This window comes from Crocodylus siamensis, chromosome 1, assembly GCF_052110815.1.
Source record: "Crocodylus siamensis isolate JL-2025a chromosome 1, ASM5211081v1, whole genome shotgun sequence".
NCBI classification, from domain to species: Eukaryota; Metazoa; Chordata; order Crocodylia; family Crocodylidae; genus Crocodylus; species Crocodylus siamensis.
Window position 1 is genome coordinate 151,662,812 of NC_143395.1, and position 26,127 is coordinate 151,688,938.

The window sequence follows — 26,127 nt, forward strand, 5'->3', positions numbered from 1 at the left end:
GTTAACAGTATTGAATGTAGCTCTCCGGTGCTGAAATACATTAAGGATCATTAAGTAGTTAAAGCACAAGTGCTTTTTATACAAAGTAGTTGAGAGACCATTGCAGTCTGGAGTCTTTTACTATGCAATATTTTTATGCTCATATAAAATGCTTTCAGTCTAGCATAATTTAACTTTATTTTCTCCAAACTGAAATACCATATATGATAGTATCTTTATAAAAATGGACTGTATGATAGTTGTAATAGTTGCTATTCTGTTGAAACTTGCTGCTCTGAGAATTCAATCTTTTGATGGCTTGTTTTTAATTCATGAAGGTCAGAACATGAGAGACATTCCCCAAACTGCCCGTTTGTCAAAGGTGAGCACACGCAGAATGTACCCCTCTCAGTCACGCTGGCAACAAGTCCTGCACAGTTTCCTTGCACAGATGGCACTGACAGAATAGCTTGCTTTGGATCTGGAAGCTGCCCTCACTTTTTAGCTGCTGCAACAAAGCGAGGAAAAATCTGCATATGGGATGTTTCCAAACTGATGAAGGTACTTACTAACTCTACTGATTTCTTTAAATTATGTTAAATTTAAAACCTCATACATCTCTACATTTTTGTTTGCTTAGGTTCACTTAAAGTTTGAGATCAATGCATATGATCCAGCAATCGTGCAACAGCTTATGTTGTCAGGAGAACAGAGCTCAGGGGTTGACTCAAGGAGACCAACACTAGCATGGCTAGAAGATTCCTCTAGCTGCTCAGATATACCAAAATTAGAAGGAGACAGGTATGCTAACCTACAGAATTTTAAAACAAATGCTTTAAAATGTTTCATTTCAGGTAGTGTGTTCAAAATGCCTTTTTGTTAAAATGTGGGAGACCTTGATTCATCGTTTGCTTTTATCTGGAGATGAGGTACATTGTAGAGTAGAGAAGTTTATGTATTCCCAGGGATATAAACACTTGGCTTAAATCTAAGCTGGTGGATGCTGGGGTTTTTTACTGAAAAACTGCTGTTTTACCCACACATTATTTAAGTACACTTTAATAATCTATTTTTTTTAGTTTGTTCATTTTTACCTTGTGGCTAAGCAGGAATACCAAATCTTATTTTGCTCTATGCAATAGATACATTATTGGGGTTTACTGGAGTATTGAGAAGCACAAAGCCTAGGTCTTCATTTTAATCATGTAGATAAATGGTTTTAAGTGTTTTAATAATTTTTAAATCAAATTAAGTTACTTAAGAACTACTGGAAGTTGCATTACCATGGCTCCAGTTTCTTAGACTATTTGTGCCTCATTGTGAAAGCTACAGAAGTTCTAATAAGTGTGTGTTCACAAATTTATTAGCTAATTCAAAAAGTAAATGTATGTATGTGAGGTGCTTTACAAAGAGACTCCTTGGGATAAGTTACTGGGGTTTACTGGAGTAAAGCCTAGCAGTGCCATAGGGAAAATAAGGTTCTGTATTCCAGAAGTAGTGCTAATATGTTAGATGCTGTGATTCTGCCTACAGGCATGACAGTGGGCAAGGAAAGAGGTATTGACAAATATCTGTATTCACAATATGCGCGTTTCTGCTGTTTTGTTGTATACAGTTCTTGTTGTATTGAAAATTCATTGTTTGCGTGTGAGATGGTGGTATTGTTGGAAATATAAGAAAGCAAGTGCTCAGAGATTATTTTTAAGGAATCTTCCGTCACCTTTCTAGCTTTTCTCTTTAAATTGAAGGGAATGGAGAATGCTAGCATACATAGAAGCAGAAACCTTTTTGCATACTTATACATCCTCAGAGTGCATGTCCCCCAGGAGAGCTGACACCTACTATAAGAGTGCAAAGCCCAGCAGACACCACCTGCTAATAGTTGCTGGAAGAAAAATCCAACATCTAATTCTGTTTTGGAGAGTTCTGAGCTCTGCATACAGTCTAAAGAGTTGATCAAACATAAGAGGAAAGGGGGAGCCCAGTAGTACTGGACTGAGGAGCAAACATCTCTGTTATTGGGGTGCATCGATCAAGATTTTCAGGGCCAGAACTGATGGCCGATGATTAGCCAACCATATCTATAAGCCTATCCAATAACCAATGTTTAGTAATAGTGCAAGGCATTTTAAACTACTGACACAAACCTTTTGTTTGGGTTTTTTACATTTATAACACACGCATGCACTCATGCCTCCTGCCTGCTCTGGCCCTTGATGAGGAAGGCAGTGACCACTTTATTCCCACGCACGTCGCCACCTTGCCTGTGGGTCCTGCCTGCAGCCCCATGCAGAGTGTGCTGCCATCCAAGGTGGGTGGGGCAGACCCTCACACAGACGATTTTGGGCAAATTTGGAGCTCCCAGACCATGCTGTTGCCTCTGTGCCAGTGGGCCCTGTGCAGCTGAGTTCCCATGGATGCTGGGCAGAAGTGGCTTTTGCCAAGGTACCTGGTGGAATAGAATGTTCTGGCATTTTACCCCACCTGCACACAGTCCAGCATCTTGGTGGCAGCCCTGGTGCTCAGGTCCCTGCTGCACGCACGGCATTATCATTACATTGTAAGGGTCCCTTTGTTGGTGAGCATAATGTCCCGTGACCACTCCCTGGCTCCCCCTCTACACGTTCTGGCAAGCAGTGGGAGGAAGTCTGTCATGGGCTCAGGCTGGCATCAGGGTGTGGGGGCCAGATTATGCTTGCTTCTGACACGCGGCTGTAATTTATCAGCTACAATGACCAAAAAAAGATGGGAGCTGATAACATCATTTCTGCTTTTATTGATGCAGATCCAATAGCCAACCAGACCAGTGTATCGATGCACCCTTATTTGTTATCCATTGAACTTGCCTCAGATGTGCTCATTCATAAGCAGGGGTCCTGATATTCTCTAATTTAAAAAAATCCCCAATTTTCAGTTAAAAAGTAAACCCAAGTCCACATTTTTCTGTTTTTTGGGTTTTTTTTTTTAAATGAAAAATCACTAATATGTAGATAGATATATCGATATAGATATTGATATTATAGTGATGTTTCATTTTGATCACAGAAAAATGTGGATTTGGGTTTACTTTTAACTGAAAATTGGGGATTTTTTTTTTTTTTAAATTGGAGAAAACCAGGATCTCTGTTTCATAAGACTAGGAGCCCTTGCTGGAGCTTCTAAGGATGGCAGTCTTGTGAAAGAGTGGGAATTGGGGGCAGGTTGGGTACTTCAGAGGCAAAGATGAGAGAGGTTGATAATGATCAAGATCAGTCCAGAGAAATTTCCAGATTCTCAGGCCTTGGAGAGTTCACATGGTTGAAACGAGGATGATCTGGTAACCAGGAGCATCTATACATGTGCTCTGGAGGCTGTGAGAGAGGGGAGGAGGTGTGTGGGGGTGCATTTTAATTTGCACTAAAACAACTACAGTGTATTGTGTACTAAGTGTCCTGCACTTCAAAATTGCAATATTCAATGAGCTTTAGTTAAAGGGCCCCCACTGTCATTTTGAAACGTGGGGATGCTGAATACATGTGACAGCAAGGCTGCTGGAATGTTCTAATTGGAACGCTCCACAGACTTGATACTTCAACCATTCTAATTGGAACGCATCGGAGCAGGTACCCCACATGCGTATGGACACCCCAGGACTAGTCAGACCTGAAACTGACCTAAGGAAGGTTAGGATCCCTGGAAATCTCATTTTACATGGCCTCAATAGGGGTAAGTTCTACTGGTTCGCCTGTGTGTAAGACTCTGCAAATGAAGAAACCTAATTTCCCATGCAGGCGTTGAGCATGCATAGGCCTTGGTAAATACTATAACTGCAGACAGAAAGATGTAGAGCTGTTTGGTTAGGGAGCAGCTTTTGGTGACAAAACAGGCAACCATTTATTAAAGGACATCTTATCCCTAAAGAGCTGCTTGACTTAAAAGTGAATCTACTGTAGAAGTTAGCATTTTAGTCACGGGAATTCTTTACAAGTAGCTATACAGGTGAAATTGCGGTCCAGGAGAGGCTGAGACAGATCCAGAACACCTCTAGGTTCCTTGTAGTTGAGTTCTGTGCCTTCTTTCCTAGCTATATGTTGGGACTGGTAGTATTATTCATGGCCAGTGTCATGTACAAGATGACGAGTCCATGGTAGATTCTGTAAAAGCATTAACATTGCTTACAGAATCATTGGAGACATGTCTTCAACTAACACAACAAATTACATCTCTCTCTAGAATTGTTGAAGTGCAGTTTGACTGCTCTGTCTTTCAGAGTGTTCACTATGAAGAATTTCAAAGGAGGAAGGTTTTTGTGGTGGTGTTTTGTTTTGTTTTTGCATAGAGCATACTCTCATACAGTTTTTTCTTTTTTTATCTCCTTGATCCATGTTTTGCTTTTAGTGATGACCTGTTAGAGGATTCAGATAGTGAAGAGCATTCCAGATCAGAATCTGTGACAGGTAAGTGTATATTTTTTTAAATATAAGGATCTTTGTAAAATCTATTGAACTTAAGTATTTTTAGGTTAGGAGAATGAAGTTAATGTACACCCTATATTCTTATACAAAAAGTTGAAATATGACCTTGAAATACATGGTTGTGTTTACAGCTGTGCTGTATGTATACAATTGCTTTGTAACAAACTAAATCATTACAGAAATGCAAGGTGACAAAACATGTCTGGATTATATAAATCATCTGATGAAGGGTGCAAACTATGTTCTGGACACTTCTTTTAAGGAAAGGAGTGAAAATATGAGTACATATACACTATAGTTACATAAATAACTATTGAGTAAAAAGATCTAAACTTGCTTTTAGGCTAGCTAGTTTAAATACGGATCTAACTGTAGCAGTAAGGAACTCTGCACAGCCTGATTTACCCTGCTGAAGCTGATTACAATGTAGTTGTAGCTTGGAAGTGACATATAAATATGTTTTGCATTTTAAGTTGTACAAAGTATTAGAATGGCAGCATCATCAGATGAAGTTTATCACTGTAAAAGTATTGTAATCAAATGAATTATGTTTTGACATCTGGAAATAAAACTCATTTAGCTAACAATTGTTAGATGTGAAGCTGGAGGTACGTTAAATTTCAAATAGCATCAAAATAATTTATTGCAAGTTTAAAGCCAAAAAAAAAAAAAGTAACAACTGAGGAAGAATGTCTAGGCTGTCCTGAAAATAAGTGAACAAGTGTCAGTATATTTTATAATAACTTATAATCTAACAAATTCAAGGGGTAATTCTAAAATAAAAAAGAAACAAGCTATTCATAGTAATTTCTATAGATATGATTTTATAAGAAGTTTAACATTTAATCTTTTTCATAAGGACTTTTATACAAAAGAAAGAACCCTCTTCCTAATTGCATTGCATCCTTATTTAAAAATTATCTAAATTGTTATAATAAAGAAATTTGCCATATCTGAAAAGCCAAGTAGTAGTGATATAAATACAGTTGAATATGTTCATAAAGATATTGAATATATAAAACAGACCAGCAAACAACTGAGTAAACATTCAGTTCACTCTTAACTGAAGGATAGCTTACCTTAGTCCCAGCAGACTTTCTTAATTCTTTGTATAGTCTGAATGAATATTTGAGACAGTAACACTTAAGATAGTATGGGCTCCTTCAGCAAAATCAGCTGTTCTTTGTATGAGGGCATGACTAGCAGACATCATATTGTATATAACAGGCTTTACACAATTCTGAATTGCCTGTTTAGATCAAGTCAACAAGATGTGATTTCTCAATGCAAGTTTAATGGTGACTAGCCAAAAGTGAAGTCTAAGGCAATGGGTGAAAAAAGTTCACAAGTTTTGGAGTTAGTGGTTTATCCTCTTTGCATATTTAGGAAGGTGACTTTGCTTTAATGTGTACTTAGCTGAAGTATAAATTAATAGGCATGTTCCCCCTGACACCAGTCAGTGACTGGGGGCTGGGGAGTCCCCCAGCAGCCAATCCCACTGACCGGGGGACTGGACCACTTCTGGAACTCCTGTGACCACTTCCAGAAGCAGCATGGCCGGTTTTGCTGGCAGCCCCACTCTCTGACTGGTGCTTGCAGGGGGGCTCTTCAATGAATTCTTGAGCACCCTTGGATGGAGCTCATCTGGTCCCACTGATTTAAACACATCCAGCCTCTCCAAGTTCCTCTTTACAAAGTTGGCACTGAGAGCTGGTGGGCTGGGGCTTCTCCTGCTTCTGTCAAGAATACATTTGGGAGATTTAGTTCTAATGTTGCTTTAACCTTCATAATTGATTCCCTGCAAGCGTGAGCCGGGGAGGTATACTCCTCCTTGGTAGCTACCCCTCCTTCCACAGCCTGTATGCCCATCTTTTTGTCTTTAGGCTTTCCTGGAGTTCCCTGTTTATTCAGGAGGGTTTCTTGGCCCCTTTGCCCCCTTTTCTATAAAGTGGGATTGCCTCCTTTGTGCCCAAAAGATCACTTCCTTGCATAATGATCACCCTTCCTGGACCCCCACTTTGTCAATGCTCTTGAGCTTTAATGCCCCATTAACTAATCTCCTAAGCACACTGAAGTCAGCCTTTCTTAACCCTTTTCATGCCGATGAGTCACTTGTCTCCCAGTGGCTCTGGCTTCTTATTTGTGTTTGGTTCTTTCTCAGTGTGGATCCAGCATCGGGGCACGTGGTGGAAGAAGTGCTTCAGATAATTTTCCTTGTGAGATGAACTTGTTCTTTCCTTTCCAGCCTCTCCAGTGAAGATCATTTTGTTGCTACCCCTTTTCCTTAGAAAGGTTGCCTGTACTTTGTTCAGTTTCCCTGGTAACGTGGTATTCCTATTACAGGGCTCCTTTTCCACATCTCTTGGGTTTTAGCCATGGGTTTGTGAAGTTTATTGCTCACCAGTTGGGTTTTGTAAAAGGACATCAGTGTTAAAATCTCTGAGAGAGTCTCTCTCTAGATCTGTGGTTTTCAGCTGGAGTGCTACAGGTAACCTCTCAGGGGTGGTGTTGCTGCTGCAGGGTAGAACTGCCCTGCAGACCTCTATTTTCAAGAGGCATGTCAAAGCTGAACTTAGAAGCAGCTGCAGCAGAAAGGCACACTCTGCCTTCCTTACATTGTGTAGGCAGGGACATAGTTTCATAGTTTCTAGGGTCGGAAGGGACCTGAGCAGATCATCTAGTCCGACCCCCTGCCATGGCAGGAAAGAGTACTGGGGTCAAACGACCCCAGCAAGGTGTTCATCTAACCTCCTCTTAAAAAACCCCCAGGGTAGGAGCCAGCACCACTTCTCTTGGAAGTTGGTTCCAGACCCTAGCTGCCCTGACCGTGAAGTAGCGCCTCGTGATACCTAACCTAAACCTACCCTCTGCCAGCTTGTGACTGTTATTCCTGGTCAGTCCTGGCGGTGCTTGGGGGAACAGTGACTCTTCCAATGCCTGCTGATCCCCCCTGACTAGTTTATAACAGGCCACAAGATCCCCCCCTCAGCCTTCTCTTTTGGAGGCTGAACAGGTTCAGGTCCCGCAGCCTCTCCTCATAGGGCCTGCCCTGCTGTCCCCTGATCATGCGAGTGGCCCTCCTCTGGACCCTCTCCATGCTGTCGACATCCCTCTTGAAGTGCAGCGCCCAGAACTGGATGCAGTACTCCAGCTGCGGCCTGACCAGTGCCGTATAGAGGGGGAGGATCACCGCTTTGGACCTGCTTGAGATGCATCTGTGGATGCATGACAAGGTGCGGTTGACCTTCCTAACTGCCTCCCCACACTGCCGGCTCATGTTCATCTTGGAGTCAATGATGACTCCAAGATCCTTTTCCGCCTCCGTACTGACAAGAGGGGAGTTCCCCAACCTGTAGGTATGGTGCTGGTTGTTCCTCCCCAGGTGCATCACCTTGCACTTGTCTGTGTTGAAGCCCATCCTATTCTCTTCTGCCCACCCTTGTAACCTGTCTAGGTCCGATTGTAGCCTGTTGCTTCCTTCTAGTGTGCCCACGTCCCCCCACATCTTAATGTCATCAGCAAATTTGAATAGGGTGCTTTTTACCCCATCGTCCAAATCACTGATGAAGATGTTGAACAGTGCGGGCCCAAGGACCGAGCCCTGCGGAACCCCACTGCCCACGTCCTTCCAGGTTGAGAAGGACCCATCCACTACCACCCTCTGGGTGTGGCCCACCAGCCAGTTGGTGACCCATTTGACTGTGTGGGTGTCTACACCACAGCCCCCCAGTTTCTTAATGAGAACGGGGTGAGAGACAGTGTCAAAAGCCTTCCGGAAGTCCAAGAAGACTATATCCACTGCTACCCCTGCATCTAATGATCTGGTGATCTGATTGTAAAAGGGCACCAGGTTGGTCTGACAGGACCTGCCACTGATGAACCCGTGTTGGTTGCCCCTAAGCATGCAGTCCCTTGCTGGCCCCTCCTGGATGTGCGCCAGAATAATTTTCTCGGACAGCTTGCCTAGGATCAAGGTAAGACTAACTGGCCTATAGTTTCCCGGGTCCTCCTTCCTGCCTTTTTTAAAGATGGGAACCATGTTGGCCCTCTTTTGGTCCTCCGGCACCACTCCAGAGCACCACGAGTGCTCGTAAAGCTGTGCCAGGGGACTTGCAATGACCTCGACCAATTCCTTTAGAACTGTAGGGTGGAGATCATCCAGACGGGCTGACTTGAATATGTCCTGCCCCTCCAGGAGCTTTTTAACTAAATCCTTGCTAACCCATGGCCCAGGTGTGCTTCCCCCGGGGCCCGAGGGGGGCCCAGCAGGGAGGTGGCTGTTCTGGTCCCTACTTAGGAAGACAGAGGCAAAGAAATCATTAAACTTGTTAGCTTTGCCATCTGGTGTGACGACCAAATTTCCCAACGCGTCCTACAAGGGCCCCGCATTACCCGGGACCTTCTTTTTACCGCCTACGTATTTAAAAAAGGACTTCTTATTGTCCTTAATCTGGGAAGCTAGTCCCAGTTCCATCTCTGCCTTGGCCTTCCTAACTACCCCCCTACATCCCCGAGCAACTACAAAATTGTCCTCCCTGGTGATGACTCCTCCTTTCCATTGGATGTAAGCTTCCTTTTTAGCAAGGAGACATTCCCGGATGCTTTTGGTGAGCCACGGAGGCTTGTGTGTTCTCCTGCTCCCTTTGATCCTCGTTGGGATTACATTCCTTTGGGCTTGGAGGGGATCGTCTCCTTAAGGAGCGACCACTCTCCTTGGACACCTGGCTCCCCTCCCCTCCAGGACCTCAGCGCTTCTCCAACTATCCTCCTTAGCTCGCTGAAGTTTGCCCTCCTAAAATCTAGGGCCGCTGCCTTACTGCATGCGTTTGCCACCTTGCACTGGATGGTGAATTCCAGCAGGCGATGATTGCTGTTGCCCAGGTGGTCGAGCACCTGCAGCCCCCTCACCAGGTCATCACCCATGGCCAGCACTAGGTCCAACAAGGCGTCCCCCCTGGCGGGGCTGTGCACCTCCTGGGTTAGATGGAGGTCCTGCACTCTGGCCAAGAACCTATGTGAGCGTTCAGACCTGGCTGACTGTTCTTCCCAGCAGATGTCCGGGAAGTTCAGGTCCCCCATGACTACCACATCCTTAGCCTTCACTACCTCTGTGAGCTGACCCAAGAATTCCTGGTCAAGCTCTTCTCCCTGGTTGGGAGGTCTGTAGCAGACCCCCACTGTTAAGACCCTTTCCCCTCGACTGCCTTGTACTCTAACTCAAAGCACTTCAGAGTGCCCCTCCCCTGACTCCTTGCTAATTGACAAGGATGTGTATTCCTCCTTAGTATAGAGTGCCACGCCCCCACCTCTCTTTCCTACCCTGTCCCTCCTGTACAGCCTATAGCCCTTGACATTCACCGCCCAATCATGCGTTGAGTCCCACCACGTTTCTGTGATCCCCACTATGTCCGGGCTGGTGTCAGGCAGCAGGAGGGTGAGTTCCTCCTGCTTGTTACCCATACTACAAGCGTTTGTGTAGAGGCATTTGAGGCCTCCTGTGGATGTGTGTACAGGAGATCCAGTTTGCAGAGAAGATGAGCAGCCAACCACATCAAAATAACAGGTTAGGGACTGTACTGACCCCCTAGTCCCAGCGTTAACCTGGCCCCTATCTCTTACCTGTTTATTCGCTTCGCTCATTGGTGTGGGCTGGGCTGTAGTTGTGGGTGCTGTTTGGTCTGGCAGTCCGATGTTTCCTCTGCTCTCATCTTCCCCTTGCCTCGATGAGCCTAGTTTAAAGCCCACCAGAGGAGGTCTGCCAACGTAGAAGAGAACACACGCTTACCTTTATGGGAAAGGTGGAGCCCATCCCATCCCAGCATGTCTCTCGTCGTGATGTGCCAGTCATGGCTGAGGAAGCCAAAGCCCTCCTCAAAGCACCGTTCCTGTAGCCGCCAGTTGGTCTCCACGGTGCACGTTTCATGCCGACTGCTTGGTCCACTCACTGGCAGGATAGAAGAGAAAACCACCTGTGTGCCCATCTCCCTCAGCACGCACCCCAGAGCGTGGTAGTCCTCCATCAGGCGATCAGGGTTGCTCCTGGCCGCATCCTTAGTGCCCACATGGACTAGGACCATGGGGTAATAATCAGTGGGCTGGATTACAGTTTGGAGCATCCCTTTCACGTCCTGAATCCTCGCTCCAGGTAGGCAGTATACCTCGTGTGCCGAGGGGTCCTGGTGACAGATGGGGCCCTCCGTACCTCTCAGGATGGAGTCACCAATGACGATCACGCGATGCTTCCTCCTCCTGGCCTGTTTGTCTCCTTCAGCTTGCATGGGACGCGGTGAGCGTGGAGTTGCCTTCTCCCCAGTTTCGTCCTCTCCTTCCTCCTCCTCCTGGGCTGCCAGGGCTTCGTACCTGTTCTCCAGCTGGACTGGAGGAACTGGTGCTGCCATGTTTCGAGCAGCCCTGGCATGGGAGGTGACTGTCTGCCACTCTGCAGTGGAGGGCTCTTCTTGAGGTGCATCCTCCTTGGTCGTAGAACCCTCTAGGGAAAGAAGATATCTGCCAATTTCCTCCTCTGCCTCTCGGATTCCCCTCAGCCTGCTAACCTCCTCCTGGAGCTCCCTCACCTGCGCCTCCAGGGCCCTAAGGCAGGCACCTGCAGGACAGGTGTGGGGGTCCCCAGTCCCTGCCCCCCCAGGTCTTGCTGGGCAGCTCCTGCAGGCCAGGGGGTTGGGGGACGCCAGCCCCCCCGTGGGCTCTGTCTGGGTGGAGGCCTCAGACAAGCCCCGGGATGGCTGCGCCTCCCGGGCAGGGGCCCTGGCAGCACTCCGTGTCGACACCATCGTTGGAGTTGCTGAGTTCGGTTCCTCTGCCCCGCGCTAGCAGGAGTCAGCCTCTGGGCCCCTCCTGCTCACCCTCCGGCGCAAATGCCGGCGCGCTCTTGCTTCTGCTGTAGCTCTTTCTAGCTTGGCTCTGCCATGCATCCTGAACAGGGAGGTACGTGAGGCAGTTCTGCCAGGTTGCCGCTGTTGTGCAGTGAAACTGCCCTGCACAACTTGTTTTTCAGGAGACATGTTGTTGTCAAACTTGGAAGAGCCACGACAGAAAACATTATGCCTTTCTGCTGCAGCTGTTTCTCAGTTGGCTTTTATGTGCTTCCTGAAAAGAGATGCTTGGGGAAGTTCCACCAACACCATACAGGGTCAGATGAGGAAGGGCTGAGGCAAGAGTGCATGCTTCTGCCATACCATACCTGTTTTTTGACCTGGCTCTGGGAGAGGTGCCTGGTGCAGTTCTGCTTAGTCATAGCATGACACTCTTGGCCTGCCTCCTCCCCCTGCCAGTACCTAGGTCTTGCATATCTTTTTTCCCCCTGTTTACCCCGCCCACTCCCTTAGTGCTCTCCATATTGGGCTGCACTTGAAGCCCAGTACATTGTCCCTGCTGGCCAGATGAGTCCTGGGGCCACAAGGGCACAGTATTAATATTAGTAATAGACTTGAAATGTTTATATTATATTCATGACATATTTATATTAGTTTCTTTAAAATGGGTGCGTTTAAATTCTGAAGAGTTTTGGAGGGGTGCCTCAAGCCTAAAAGGGTTGAGAATCACTGGTCTAGATTCTCTGAAGAAAGTGTATGCTTTTTTGTTTTGTTTTTTTAAGTAGAAATCATTATCAAGACCTATTTGTACCCAAGGGGTTAACAGATCTGCCTATGGTTAAATTTGTTGTAGTCTTTTTAGTAAAAGGCAGTCATAACGGCGAAGAGTATTTATGCTAGTCCCTCATGTGGGAGAATAAGATCATCTCTAAAGGTATGGCCAGTGATTCTCAACCGGAGTGATATGCACCTTTGAGGTACCTTGAGATCATTTTGATGGTGCCTTGGCATGCCATGCAGTGTTAGCGCTATTAGGTGTGCAGTATGTTTCACAAGATTAAACCCAGAGATTTCAAATAGGAATTCATAGTTTTAAAAACTTGCTGACCTTGTGTCTTGGTTTCTTTGCAACAAAAGTATATCTCCATTATTTCTTCTGTATTCAAAAAAAAAAAAAATTGAAAACAAAGCTGGCATTTTCAGAGTTCCTTGAGTGTAATGAGTTTGAGAACCACTGGTGTGGGTACATAAACAAGTTCTTGGAAGGCAAGATAGGGAATGAAATTGGAGCACCTCAAACTATTTTGTGGTACCTGCACTTGTGTATTCTCTTACCCTATGGTAAATTCAAAGTAGTTTGCCACGTTTGTAATGAAGGGTAAGCTGCCCTGTATACTTTCTTCCTAATATGATGTTGGCAAGCTCTTTGGGGAATGGAAATAAAGAAGTCACTAAAGCTTTAGACGCATTTTTTTTTTTTCTTTCCAGTGAGTTAATCTGCAAAGTATTGCATCTCTGCAGGTATTCTTTCAAGCGTCTCCACTTCCAAGTTACAGTATGGAGATTACACTAACACAGAAGCCTGTTGCTGCTTCTCTTGACAGCTACAGGACTGAAACTTAGCTTCTCTGGAGAATCAACTACTTTTTTTTTAGTTTGCAAAGTATGGGAACGCTCTATTCCTACCCCCTTAATTTGAGGGATTTAAGGGGAATTCCCTCATTTGGCGAGTAATCAGCCTGAAAAAGAGTGTTTGAATTTTGCATCCTTTTCTTATACAGTAAAACTTGCTCATGTAACATTTATCCCTCAGTAACGTTTATTTTTTTCCCATAGTAAATTAAAATAAAACAATGCTGTTAGCAAGGCTTTTTATAACATCAGAAGAGGAAGGGTGCAATAACTCACCTCCTACATATCAGATTGATAAAGCCAGTTCTGTGGGTTTTGCAAATGTAATACAGAAAGTAGCAGTTGCATGCAGCCAATATGAGAGACTTGAAGTTTCAGCAAGTCCTAAAGGAGATCAGTGATCTTGGTAGAAATACTGAAATCCATCGTTATAACATTATCTTCCCATAAACTTACTGGAGAGCCATAAAGATGTCACCAGAGATATTTGTCGCAGCAGCACACAATTTCAACAGGCACTCCTTTTTGGGGTCTGGTTACTTTTGTATATGTATTTAGATGCTGTATCATCCCTCCCTTTAGGTGAAGGGGATACATGTCTGGTTGGTCTGGAAATGGTTCTTTATTCTACCATTGCAAAAAACATTCTGAAATAGGGCTTTGAGCAAATAAGTGAAAAGGTCAATTACAGTCCTTGCAGACTTCCAGCATCTAATTTATGGGAGAGGGGGCTAATCTCTCTCTCTCGAAAATCTGACTTGATTTCTTTGCTGGTTGATCATTCATGTGTAACTACCCAATACAGTTCAGTTAGCAATTGAAATAAATTGCTATTTAAAGGTCTTGGTCGAGATCCAGAACTAGCGTCTTTAGTGAAGCCATTCTTGAACAGCTACCTCAAGTTGGGTCAAGAAGAGGAAGTCGTTAGTACAGATATCAGACCTCTTAAGGCTGGGAGGGATACTAAATGTCTAATTGTGATACTTCACTAAATGCTGGTTAACTGGGCATGATATCTGTTTGAAACGAAGAAAAATGATACTTTGCTCATTTTTGCTACAAAACTTACTTCATTTAAAGATGTAGCCAACAGTTGAACTCAAACCTTACAAAGCAGTGACTTGTATATATTCCTTTTTTCTTACCTAGCCTATTTTAACTAATTTTGTATCTTGTACATGTACATTTAAAAATAGAGGAATGAATTAATACTTAATTTTATAATTACTAGGACTAGACCATAATCTTTTTAATTTGAGTTTTATATGACTACTAACTTTATGTTGTTGTTTTTTCCAGGACACACATCACAAAAAGAATCCATGGAAGTGAGCCTTGATATAACAGCCCTTAGCATTCTTCAGCAGCCTGAGAAACTTCAGTGGGAAATTGTTGCAAATGTCCTTGAAGACACAGTTAAGGATCTAGAAGAACTTGGGGCAAATCCCTGTTTGGCCAACTGTAAGGGTGAAAAGATGAAGGAAAAGCATCTGGAACAACACAACATTCCCTTTCCTTGTTTATTAGCGGGGGGTTTATTAACATACAGATCACCTGCTACCTCCCCTGTTAGCAGTAACTCTCAGCGATCACTTGATGGTTTAAGCAGGACTCGAGGGGAGAGTGTATCAGAGCAGGGGTCAACTGACAATGAATCCTGCACTAATTCAGAACTGAATTCCCCTCTGGTAAAGAGGACTTTGCCTGTATTGCTACTTTACAGCATTAAGGAGTCTGATGAAAAGGCAGGAAAAATTTTCTCACAGATGAACAATATTATGAGCAAAAGTATGCATGATGATGGTTTCACAGTTCCACAAATCATTGAGATGGAGCTGGACAGTCAGGAGCAGTTGCTGCTTCAGGATCCCCCTGTGACTTATATTCAGCAGTTTGCAGATGCAGCAGCCAATCTAACTTCTCCAGACTCTGACAAATGGACCTCTATGGTTCCCAAGCCTGGAACTCTGGTTCAGTGCCTGCGCCTGCCAAAGTTTGCAGAGGAGGAGAACCTTTGTGTAGATTCAATCACTCCTTGTGCAGATGGTGTTCATTTGCTAGTAGGACTGCGGACTTGCCCTGTTGAATCCCTGAGTGCAATAAATCAAGTAGAGGCCTTGAATAATTTAAATAAATTAAACTCGGCGCTATGTAACAGAAGGAAGGGTGAACTAGAATCAAGTCTTGCTGTAGTGAATGGCACAAATATTGATGTGATCCAGCATGAGTCACCAGCAGATGTACAAACTCCTTTAATAATTCAACCTGAACAGAGAAGTGTTAGCGGTGGATATCTAGTGCTTTACAAAATGAACTATGCCACTAGGATAGTGACTCTAGAAGAGGAGCCAGTAAAAATCCAACATATCAAAGACCCTCAAGACACAATTACCTCAATGATTTTGCTCCCGCCGGATATATTGGATAATCGAGAGGATGACTGTGAGGAGCCTCTAGAGGAAATACAATTAACTTCCAAGAATGGCAGTGGGAGAGAGAGAAAATCTGAGATCTCTACTCTTGGACATCTGGTAATTACTACTCAGGGAGGATATGTAAAAATAATAGATCTTTCAAACTTTGACATTCTGGCCAAAGTGGAGCCACCTAAAAAGGAGGGCAATGAAGAACCAGATATGTTTGTTTCTGTGATATACTGTTCAGGCACAGACAGATTATGTGCATGCACTAAAGGTAAGATACTTCTTCCAGAAACATGTAAGTGCTTTATTAAATGGTCTGAAATTCTATTAAATGCATTTAACCCAGTTTCAGAATCACGGAAGTGGATATTGTCATATATTTCAAGTTGATTCCTGTTTAGAGAGGCTAGATTCTAATGGTATTCCTCATTTTACGGTTAGGCAAGGTCTCTAAAACTAGAACGAACTTTTAAGGTGTACTAATGATATTGGTAATTGTTATTCAAAGCTTCATAGATGCACTACCTTTTCCTCGGTGCTCTGTGACCATAGGTCCTTTTCAGCTCTTCCTGTCCAAGAGATGTTCCCCTATCCATGTTGTTCCTCTTTCTTAAGAGGAGTAATTTTTTTTCTTTTTTCTTTTTCTTTTTGTTTCACTGCATGTTGGAATGTATCTAGTTTATTCTATCATCTAGAATTATCACCTCATCTATTAATCTGTGTTGCCTGAAAAATCTATTAGCCAGACTTTTTTGTGTATGCGCTTTTTTCTTGTTGGGAAACCTTGGTTTGTGTTGGGCATAACACTGATCCTTGTAGAATCCTACTAGAAACATCCCCATTTAATTCCTTCCCTTCTCCCCCCTCCTCTTGATAAGTACTTTTTGAGATTTACTTAACATTCTTAATCTATTTAATGTGTCCTTTACTGTTGATGTATTTAGGTACCAGATGCTATTAATGAGCCCTTTTGAAGCTAATTTTTGATGCTTTAAAACTATTGACACTTTTAAAAATGAAATTAGATATTAAACTTAATGTCAGATTTACTTTACCTTTACAAATCAATATTCAATCAATGACCTTGCAAGTGTTGTGATTAGATTCTATGCCACTGTTTGAAGATAAGTATCCTGGGCAAACTTTTAAATCTGAGGGATTACATTAACTTTATATTTTTCATGAATGTTACATGAACTTTGTTTACATAAGGGAGTGTCAAATGTATGATCTGTGGGCCAGATCTGATTGGTGAAGCCACCCCTTCTGGCCTACTCGGCTACTAGTGGTCCACCAGAAGCGAGGGGTTTGCCTAGAAGAGAATCTGAGGCCCTGCATGGACGATAGCCCTTGATCATCCTGTCATTGCCTGACGTGCTACCACTTGTGCATTTCTGCCATGGCAAGTTGTCACATGGCTCATGGCCAGTTCTGTACTGGTGCAGCTGCTACCATGGCAGTCACTCAGCAAATGGGCTGAATCCAGCCTGTGAGGAGCCCCTTAGCCTGATGTGGCCTAGGGCCCCAGGTGAGTTTGACACCCATGGTGTACTTGGATTAGGTTCCTTTATTGCATTGGACTTTGACTAGTAATTTCCATATTTTATAGTCTTTTGTAACAGTCTCCTTCCTGTGTCACTTTAAGGTTTCTTAATGCTGTTCATATTGTTCATTTCCATGATGCCTTTGCTTTTTCTTAATGCCTCTTCCTTAAGGCTTCCTGACTGAGCACCCTGTATGTGCATCTTTATTCCATGTGTGTCCTGGTAATCTCCATTTTTTGTGTTTTGTTGGTTCTAGCCTTACTGGTTTCTGCTTCATCCTTCTGTATAGTATTTTGTGCTTTCCTTTGTCATCAAATGTTAAGGCTTTGTCTAAAGTAGTGTTTAAAAATGTGAGTGCCACAGTGGGCCAGACCAATGGTGCATCTAACCCAGTATTCTGTCTGACAGTGGCAGAAATGGATGTTATGGAGGGAGAGTATTGAACCAGATGTCTCTAAGGTGATCTATCACCTATTCAATAGTCTTCCCTTAATTATAAGAATCTAACCATTATTGGTTTAGAGATGCCAAATGAAAAGATCTCTAACTATTCTGTTCATTTGCCATTAATAGATCTGTCATCCACGAATTTATCCAGTCTTTTTTTCAGCCTGGCTACACTCTCTAATTCTGCCACCTCCTGTGGCATTAAATTCTGCAAGTTAACTATTTGTTGCTTAAAGTACTTTCTCTTGTTAGCTTTAAACCTGTCACCTACTAATTTTGGCAGGTGCCCCTCAGTTTTAGTATTCTGGACTTGGAGAACAAGTGTTCCTGTTCACTTGGTCCACACCTTTCATGATTTTATAGATTTCCATCATATTTCCCCCCCACACCCCCAAGCCTTTACCTTTTCAAACTGAAGAGTTCGAACCTTTTTAATCTCTCCTGGTTTGGCAACTGCTCCATGCCCTTGATCATTTTGATTGCCCTTCTCTGTACATATTCTAATGCTACTAGATCTTTTTTGAATGTGGGAAGCAGAACTGCACACAGTATTCATGATGTGGATGCTAACAATAATAGCTTTTTTTTACTGAGAGATCCCATCTAATTTGGTCCCAAATCATCTCTGTCTCTCTGGAAAGGTTGGCTACTATTTTGCCATTTTAGTATCTCAAGTAAAGTACTCCATGAATGTAACCATTCTTGTCTTTGAAGTCTTCATGTTGTTTTGTACTGTGATTTTTTTTTTTCCTTCTGTTTGTCAGTTGCCATTTTTTGTCTATAAGATCTTGTTTTTCACCTTGATATGCTCTTTATAATTTCTTTATTCTTTATGGAATGTTTCCTTGAAGCTGCTGTTCTGAATTGGACTTTTATTTGCTTGGTTTAAATTTCAGTTTGCGTTCTCATCTGTTTTCCATTTTGTGCCAAACATCTCTGATGGTTTTCTCTCTTTTTGTATCCTCACAATTCTTGAGAAATTTTTGGTTTCCTTGAACCCTTTCTGATTGCCATCTGATGTTGTTTTATTACCATCAAATGCTTTATATCTGCTAATAAAATGCTAAATTTGTTGGGTTGTAGCATGGTATTAGAATGTAGGCATCTCTGTTCTGTTGTTTTTATCTTAATTTTGTTCACAACACATTTAGGAAAAAAGGATGCGTACAAATGAGCTATTGTGCATTTGGCTGCAAGAAGTAATTGTTACAAGAAGGTCCTTGGCCTGAAGGCACCCTTGCTTAACGCGGTTTTGCTTACCGCGGTTTCATTTATAACGCTCATTTAAAATACCTACCTAGTTTCACTTAGCACGTTTTGTTATAATGCTCAGTACAGGCATGGGGAGAAGCGGCAGCAGCAAGGGAAGTGGTGAGTGGCAGCCAGCGGGAGCCCAGGGAGGGGCGGTGGGAGCCCAGGGTCTGCTCCCGCCAGTGGTGCTGGAGCAGGTGGGCCAGAGCAGTAGCAGCGAGAAGGGGAGGGTAGGGGGCATAAGCATGAAGCCCAGGCCAGCAGGGCCCAGGAGCCCAGGGTGGTGAGGAGTGGTGGCAGCAGCCAGAAGGGGTGGGTGTGGGGCATGAGTGGGGCCAGGGCAGCAGGAGCATGGGGCCCAAGGCCAGGGCCAGCAGGAGTGCAGGGCCTGAGCCAGTGTAAGCCGAGCCCACAGAGCTCCCCCACCCCTGGGCTGCAGCCTGTGCCCTGTTTTGCTCCAGTCATACACTTGCCTATGGGGCATGGGAGCTGTCCCAAGCCTGCAGCGATTTGGCGGCAGTGGCTTGTTCCACTGCCAGTTGCCCTGGAGGGGGCCCCTGCTGGGCAAAGTGGGGCATGGGCAGATGGGTGGCCCCACTGCTTACCCTGCGCCAGAGCCCTGACTCGGGTCCCATGGGCGGGGCAGCTGGGGCCGTGCACTAGTGGCTGGCAGGTGCAGGCTGGTAGGGGCTATTGTGGCAGGGGAACAATGAGGCCGGGAGGAGCTGATGCCTTCCCCGGCAGAGCCCGCGTGGTGCCTTGCCAGAAGAGGGACGGCAGGAGCGCAGGACCCAGGCCAGCAGGGCCCAGGGTGGGGCTGCAGGAGTGCGGGGTCTGGGTTAGCAGGTTGTGCAGAATGAATTATCTTTATTTACATTAAATCCTGTGGGGAAATGGGTTCCACTTAATGCTGTTTCACTTAGTGCTCGTTTTTTCCAGAACCAATTAGGAGTGCTAAGTGGGGATTGCCTGTAGAATCACTGACGTTGTTGGGTAGTTAAGCTGTCACCTGTATTTGCTTTTCCTTTAAAATGGCATATTTCTGTTGTATGTGCAGAAGGGTCCCTATTCAGCTATATCCTTTCCAGTATTTGTTAATCCCTTATTTTAATTTTTCCTTGTCTTAAAGGAGTGAGGTGCCATTGGTTAAAATATCTTGTAATTTTATCCATGGTTGTACAAAATTATTTTTTTACTATACTCCAGCTATTTTCTGCTGATCCTTTTTCCCCTCCTGTTTTCCTATAAATTCCAGCCTTCTTGATCCACCAGTAACACTTACTCTGTAGAAATTAGGCTCCTCTTGAAGCCTGTCCCAGAAGTTATGTTTGTATTTTAAGTCATCTGAAATAATGGGCATCCTACACAAGATTTTACCTAATTTTGTTATTAATAAGTGCAAACTGACAGCTTTTCTCCCTGGGCAAAACTGTGTGTGTGTGTGTGTGTGTGTGTGTGTGTGTGTGTGTGTGTGTGTGTGTGTGTGTGTGTGTGTGTGTGTTAGTTAAGGGATGGGAGGGATCCAAATCTTGTAGGTGAAAAATCAGTGGGCTTCAGTATACAACTTAATTTTATAAGTTATTTTTACCTAAATTTAGTGTTAGAATATAGGCACTAACACTGAAGTCATGATAATGATTTGAACAAGAATAGTCCATTCTCTGAAGAGAACATTTGAATACAGCAATGTATAATTTTATGTGCAAGAAAAAGAAACAACGAAAACTGCCTAAGTTAAGACGCAACGGAAACTCTGCACGAGTCTTATAGAGTCCTGAGGACAGAAGTCTCTGCAGCCAGGTATTGAGAAGTTTTCTGGGGTTTGCAGTTCTTCTTGGCAGGTGGAGGGCAGAGGTCCTCCATAGTCCTTGTTTTTGGTAGCTTTTTATGGGTGATTTGCCCCCCTTCCTACTCCTCCCCCCAGTTGCTTTGGCAATGACACATCTTTTGCCCCTTGGGATGTTTGTCTGTTGGTTCTGTAGTGTCTCTGGTTTTCGCAGGTTTTATGATGTTTATGATATGGGTGGCATGGTTTACAGAGTGCCTACTGCCCACTTAAAAATCTAATCTGTTGCAGTCCCCTGCTTCCTTAAATCACATAGCTTATTCACTGCCCACTTAAGCAGTTCCCCTGCTTAGGTTATTTACCTTATATCTGTACCCATCAGCTGTAGAAGTATTTAGAGGGCTGGAAACTGTTGCGACTATGCCATGCATTTGCCAACATTACAGTACTGGGCTGATGATCATAACTGAGCTATCCAATAGTACATGGTACTGCCAGTCTCCCTTTTAGAGTGGTTCTGTGGAGCATTTTCTTTCTTATGGAGAACTTCCTTGTCCCAGACAAATTTAAATTTGCTTTGAGTTTCCTATATGGTTTTTACTTGCGTTTTGATAACTTTGAAATAAGAAAAAAAAATTGGCAGCCAGTTAATGCTGACTGCTACTGTATGGCCAAACCAGGCCCCATTGTATAGTATTCAATCCAGCATATCAGTTTTGAAAAATGGAAGGAATACTTAATTTCACTCAGTTGACTGAGATTAGGAGAAATATTGGTTTGTAAGTACTCTGTTAAAATCACTCGGATTCCTTGTTTCTATTTAATCATAATTTTTTCCCATATTTAATGTAGTAATATTTAGTATTTATAGGCTGATTACATTTTGAAAAAAATATTTTTGATGTAATTATGACCATTTAGTACATCATAATTTGTATGCAACTTGGTTTTATATTCCTTTTGTATTAGGATATTCTGTATTTTATTTTTTTGTGCTTGGGGCTGAATAAGAGCAACAAAACCACAAAAGGTGGAGAGCAGCTGTGTTTTGGTTTCTTCATACTGGAATTCTTAAACTATATGCCCAGTTAACTTTTTTCTGAACCAGAAGGATGTACAGTATTAAAAGCCTTATTATTTGAGATAAAATATAACCAGTAGCATTGTTTTTAGAGACAGTCATGAAGATTTTATATACAGGACCACCACAGTCAAAGGATGGTGGTGAATATTTGTTTTTAATTTTAAATCGTATGACTTTAGTCCTGTAATTTTTATTTGATCTCACGTCTCAAATTACACGAAGAAGCATTTATTGAGAAAGGAGTGCTTTCATGTTTTTGGCAAGTGTCTTTGAAAAGTATATAAATACATTTACTAGCAACTGAGATTTAACCTATGAGAGTTGTATAATAGCTTTTGTTTTTGTGATTTTGCTATCGCTATATCTGCCTCTTTCATTTTACTGGAAATCTTAATGTCATCAGACTGTTTGCATTTAATTTACTTAGTGACACCTGATATTGTCTTAACTCTGAGAGATGTTTTAGTACTAGGGATATTTTTAATGGCATAGATTTAATCATTGTGACCTCATTTTCCTGCATTAGCCATCTCATGGGTATATCTGGTTTGCAAATTATAAATGTGCAAACAACCTCACTGTGCACACCACACAGTCTTGTAGCTGTGTGCATACTAGAGTTGCTGTGACAGGTTTAGCAGTAGAGTTCCCTTGCCAATATATTCTATGTTTCTTCGTACCTAACTACACTTTTTGCTTTCAGAAGAAGTTGCTTGTCCTTGTGTTAGAGGTGTTATTAGGCTGGTAGGATATGCTGCTGACACTTCCTGCTCTACATGCTTGTTTTGGTTTGTTCTTGTCATAGCCAAGCTATAGAGTCTCCACTAATGGAAAAGGTGCTTTTGCTCTTGGCTGTGCTGTTATTGCAAAACTATGTTAGAGGGCTTTAAGATGGTGATGGCCATTGCAGCAGCAATGCATCTTTTGTAAAAGCGGCAGGTATTTGAGTGAGAGTGAAGTGTTAGCACAGTTGAAGTGCCTCAAGCTTGTTGTTAGAGTTATGAAATCTCTTGTATGTAGATTGGTGCTTCTGGTTCTGGATAACAGTGACACCATACTAGAATTAGACCATCATATAGATGTGGTATGACCAGCAGTGGAGGCAGAACTTTTGCACGAGGAGATGGACTTCCATAGAGCTGTGTGAGGATCTTTCCCTGCCCCACTAGCCCCAGAATACTAAACAAAGGAAGGTAACAGTTGTCCAGACACTGATTGCTAGGCCTGTGTGTATCGGGAAGTATTCAATTTGGATTCAGATTTGGCTGATTTGAAGGACAGTGATTAGATTCAGAGATTTGGATCACTGTCCTGAATTGATTCGGGTGAATCTGCTGTGGAAGGCTTGGCGCTGATTGGGCGATTCGGATCAGCCAGGGAGAGGCAGGCACAGCTGGGTAGCTGCAGTTTCTCCCACTGCTCCTCTGGCTGTGCCTGCCTCTCCCTGGGTGGGGGGAGCTGAAAGAGAAGTTCCATGGCTGCCCTGTCTGGCCCCAGACTAGTCCTGGTGCTGTAAAAAACAAACAAACAAAAAACCACTGCCCCACACTCACCGGCTGCAGAAGCAATGATTGGGACCTCTGGGCACCCATGGCAGAGCTCAATCCCTCCACACCGGCACCTGCGCAGCAGCTGCCCCATGGCGCAGGTGCAGTGTGGCTCAGCAGGGCGCTACTTGGGAGCTGGGGCTGAGTGCTGCTGGGCTCTAGCTTGGAGCTGGAGCCGCCCTAGTTCCCAGGCAGTGCACGGCACCCTGCTGAGTCACGCTGCACCCTCACTGTGAGGCAGATGCTGTGCGGGGGGGGGGGGGGGGGGGGGGGGGGGGATGATCCCCGCTGCCCTCCATTGCTCTGTGCTGCAAGTGTAGGGCTTTTTTTAAAGTGCCTAGGACTAGGCTGGGTGGGGGATGGGGCTGGGCAGGGCAGCTATGGGAGTTTCTTTTGCAGCTCTTCCGTCTGTGCCTGCCTCTGCCCTGGCAGGGGGAGCCACGGGGGCTATGCCCTGCTGCCGTTTGCCCAGCTGGCGTGGGGTGGGATGGGGGGGCATGATGCAAGTGCAACTCACTCCGGGTGGCAGCAGGGCAGAGCACCCTGCCCCCTCCCCAAGTAATGTATCCCCTGACCTGGCTGAGCAGCATGTCCCAGCCCCATTTCCTCCCTCCACCCCCAACCCGAACAGATTTGTGAGCTGAAGGCAACTGTCAGCTGCCTGTTTAGTCTACATCTGAATCTTTGAATTGGGTGAATCTTTTCCACATCTATTCGGATGCTTCTAATTGATTTGGAGATTTTACTTAGTCTCCCGATTCAGTTTGGATTCGGAGATGCGCTCCCCAAATTGGGCTGAATCTCCTTCAGATTGAATCAGCTGCTGAAGCTTTGCACAGCCCTACTGATTACTACTGCCTTCTGGGAGCCGGCTACTGCAGGATGCTATAGATCCTTAGCTAATCAATTTGAGGTTAGCAAGCTGATTGCTAGGGCTGTAGTAATGAAGGCTTATGAAGAACTTTACTACTGTGACCTTACAGGTGCAATTCATAATGTACCTGAAATAATGCATGTCTTTCAGAACTTGTCATTACCTGTGCTCATAATTTATTGGGCACTATGTATATAGCAGCCTTAAAGAGCACTATTTGATCATTATTAGGGACCTACTTAAATCACAGGGAGACAAAGGGATTTATGTGGCCCACTTATGGTGTATAAAACCTATTTTTGTGGGCATTTCATAGTGGCCCCGCCACTTGGCTATGATTGGCAGAGAGGGCCCGGGGTTGGAGGGGAGGACAAATGAGGAGCAGCTGCCATATTGATTTCTGGCTGCTCTTTGTGCTGCCCTGCCCCACCCCTTGGCACTGCTTGGCAGAGAGGCCCTGGCAGGGGGAGGAAGGGAAATGGGGCAGCTACCATCTTAGCTGCCCTTTGTGCCACCCTGCCAGCTGGCATCTTCCCCTCCTAGCAGCAAGAACTGCTGGCTTCCACTGGGGAACCAGCATTTTATTTTTATTATGGTTTTTTGTTGATTTTTGCAATCCCAGATTTCACAGTTTCCATGAAATCTGTGAAACCACAAGATAAGTAGGATCCCTAATCATTATGCAAGCTTCAGCTTGCAAGAGGCATTCTAATATTATAAAAGCCGTAGTCTGTCTCGCTGTCTGTTCATAGTGCTTTATTCGTGCTCTGATTGGCTATCTCGGCAGCCAATCAGAGTGCTCTAGATGGGCAGGACAGGGCAGAGCACCACCATGACAGTGGTGACTGGGGCTGGAGCGAGGGTGGGGGGAGCAGGCCAGCTGGTTGTAGGAACAAAACTTTGGATACCCTGTGGCCAATGCTGCATGTGTTGTAGAGCCCAACATGTCACAATCTCTGGGAGGCTAAAGGCAAGTGGTTTGACATGGGGTGGAGCAGATTTGACACTGGTTTGCTGACCCACTGCAGACAACTAGAAACTTTAGTGGCATAGCAGGCACTGGATCCAGATGAGCAGTGGAAATCAAAGATGCCTTGTGTGCTTATATAACATCACAGGGTGGTGTGATGGTGCATAGTGATGCTTAGCTAATGAATTAACACATATGCAGCACTTCATTTGCCAATTCTTGGTTCTTTGCATGTGTGCAAGGTAGTTTTTATTTGCTAATATTTTTATGGATTTAGATGGTATGGATGTGTTTTCTTTATACAAAACTTTTGTATAAAATTTTGCAAAACCCTCTCTATTGAAGTGTGCATGTACCGTGTACAGCAAGAGAGATTTAGTAAAAAAGGATTTAAATCTTAATTAACCATACTAAAATAGATAATGAATAACAGTAGTGTGGAACAAATGGAACAGAATGCAATGGTGTATCCAAATGTCTAACTTTATAGTGGAATCAGTGCACTTGTCTGTTATGATTTGACTATCTTGTATGAATTCTCCATAGCTGCACAGAGGTGGAGTGAGCAAAGTGCACCTGGCTATTCCGGTTCATTAGTGTTCATCTGGTTCATAGATGACTAACACTAGAGTTCTTCAGTGGCACATGGATGTGGTGGAGTCTGTGTATCTACTTTTGACAGGGCCATAGCTAAACCTGGAGGATGCAGACTACTGGCTAAAACTGAAGAGCATCTTGACATTTTTTTCAGCTGCATTTCATCCTTATATCTTGCTCTTTGCTTATAGTCAAGGAACAGTATGACCGGTCTGTTTTTTTTCAACTTGTTAAAGGGGATGGGCATGCCAAGGAAATAGTTTACATTTTGTATTATGGAAAGAGAAAATAATCACTCCCCTCCCCTCTTTAAAAAAAAACTTGTTTCATAGCAAGGCTACAAGTGGATTCTTCTGTCATACTGGAAAGAATTTATTGTGCCACTATTTGCTATCTTATCCAGAAACATCTCCAAGCATTTTAGTCAGCCCATGGAACCCCACTGGTAAGAACTGAATCTTAATTTTGCTGCTTGGCCAGGGAAAGTAGGCCATATTGATAAGCCTCTGCGTTAACAGTCAGGTGCATAGAAGCTGGGGAGAACCCTGAAGGATATAAATATGCTAGAGGTTCTAGCAGGCAGTTGGGAGTTCAGAAACTGGACAGTTTGGGAGTCCAGGAATGGTGGTGCTTCCTTAAGGAGACAGTTCTCATTGCCTAAAAAACAGGCCATCCCGAGGCAAAAAGCAAGAAAGGAGCCAAGAGA

The 26,127-nt window shown here is 44.0% G+C and overlaps 1 protein-coding gene across 6 annotated transcripts in view; it reads left to right on the top strand.

Moving 5' to 3' along the window:
* The window catches only part of BIRC6 (baculoviral IAP repeat containing 6), a 312,653-nt gene that overhangs the window by 27,010 nt on the left and 259,516 nt on the right, over positions 1-26,127 (top strand). For all 6 annotated transcript variants that reach the window (XM_090045546.1, XM_090045562.1, XM_090045538.1 and 3 more), the window contains exons 7-10: positions 318-540; positions 620-780; positions 4,357-4,415; positions 14,198-15,592. In XM_090045546.1, coding sequence (XP_089901672.1) covers positions 318-540; positions 620-780; positions 4,357-4,415; positions 14,198-15,592 — 1,838 coding nt within the window. The remainder of the gene's footprint in view (positions 1-317; positions 541-619; positions 781-4,356; positions 4,416-14,197; positions 15,593-26,127) is intronic.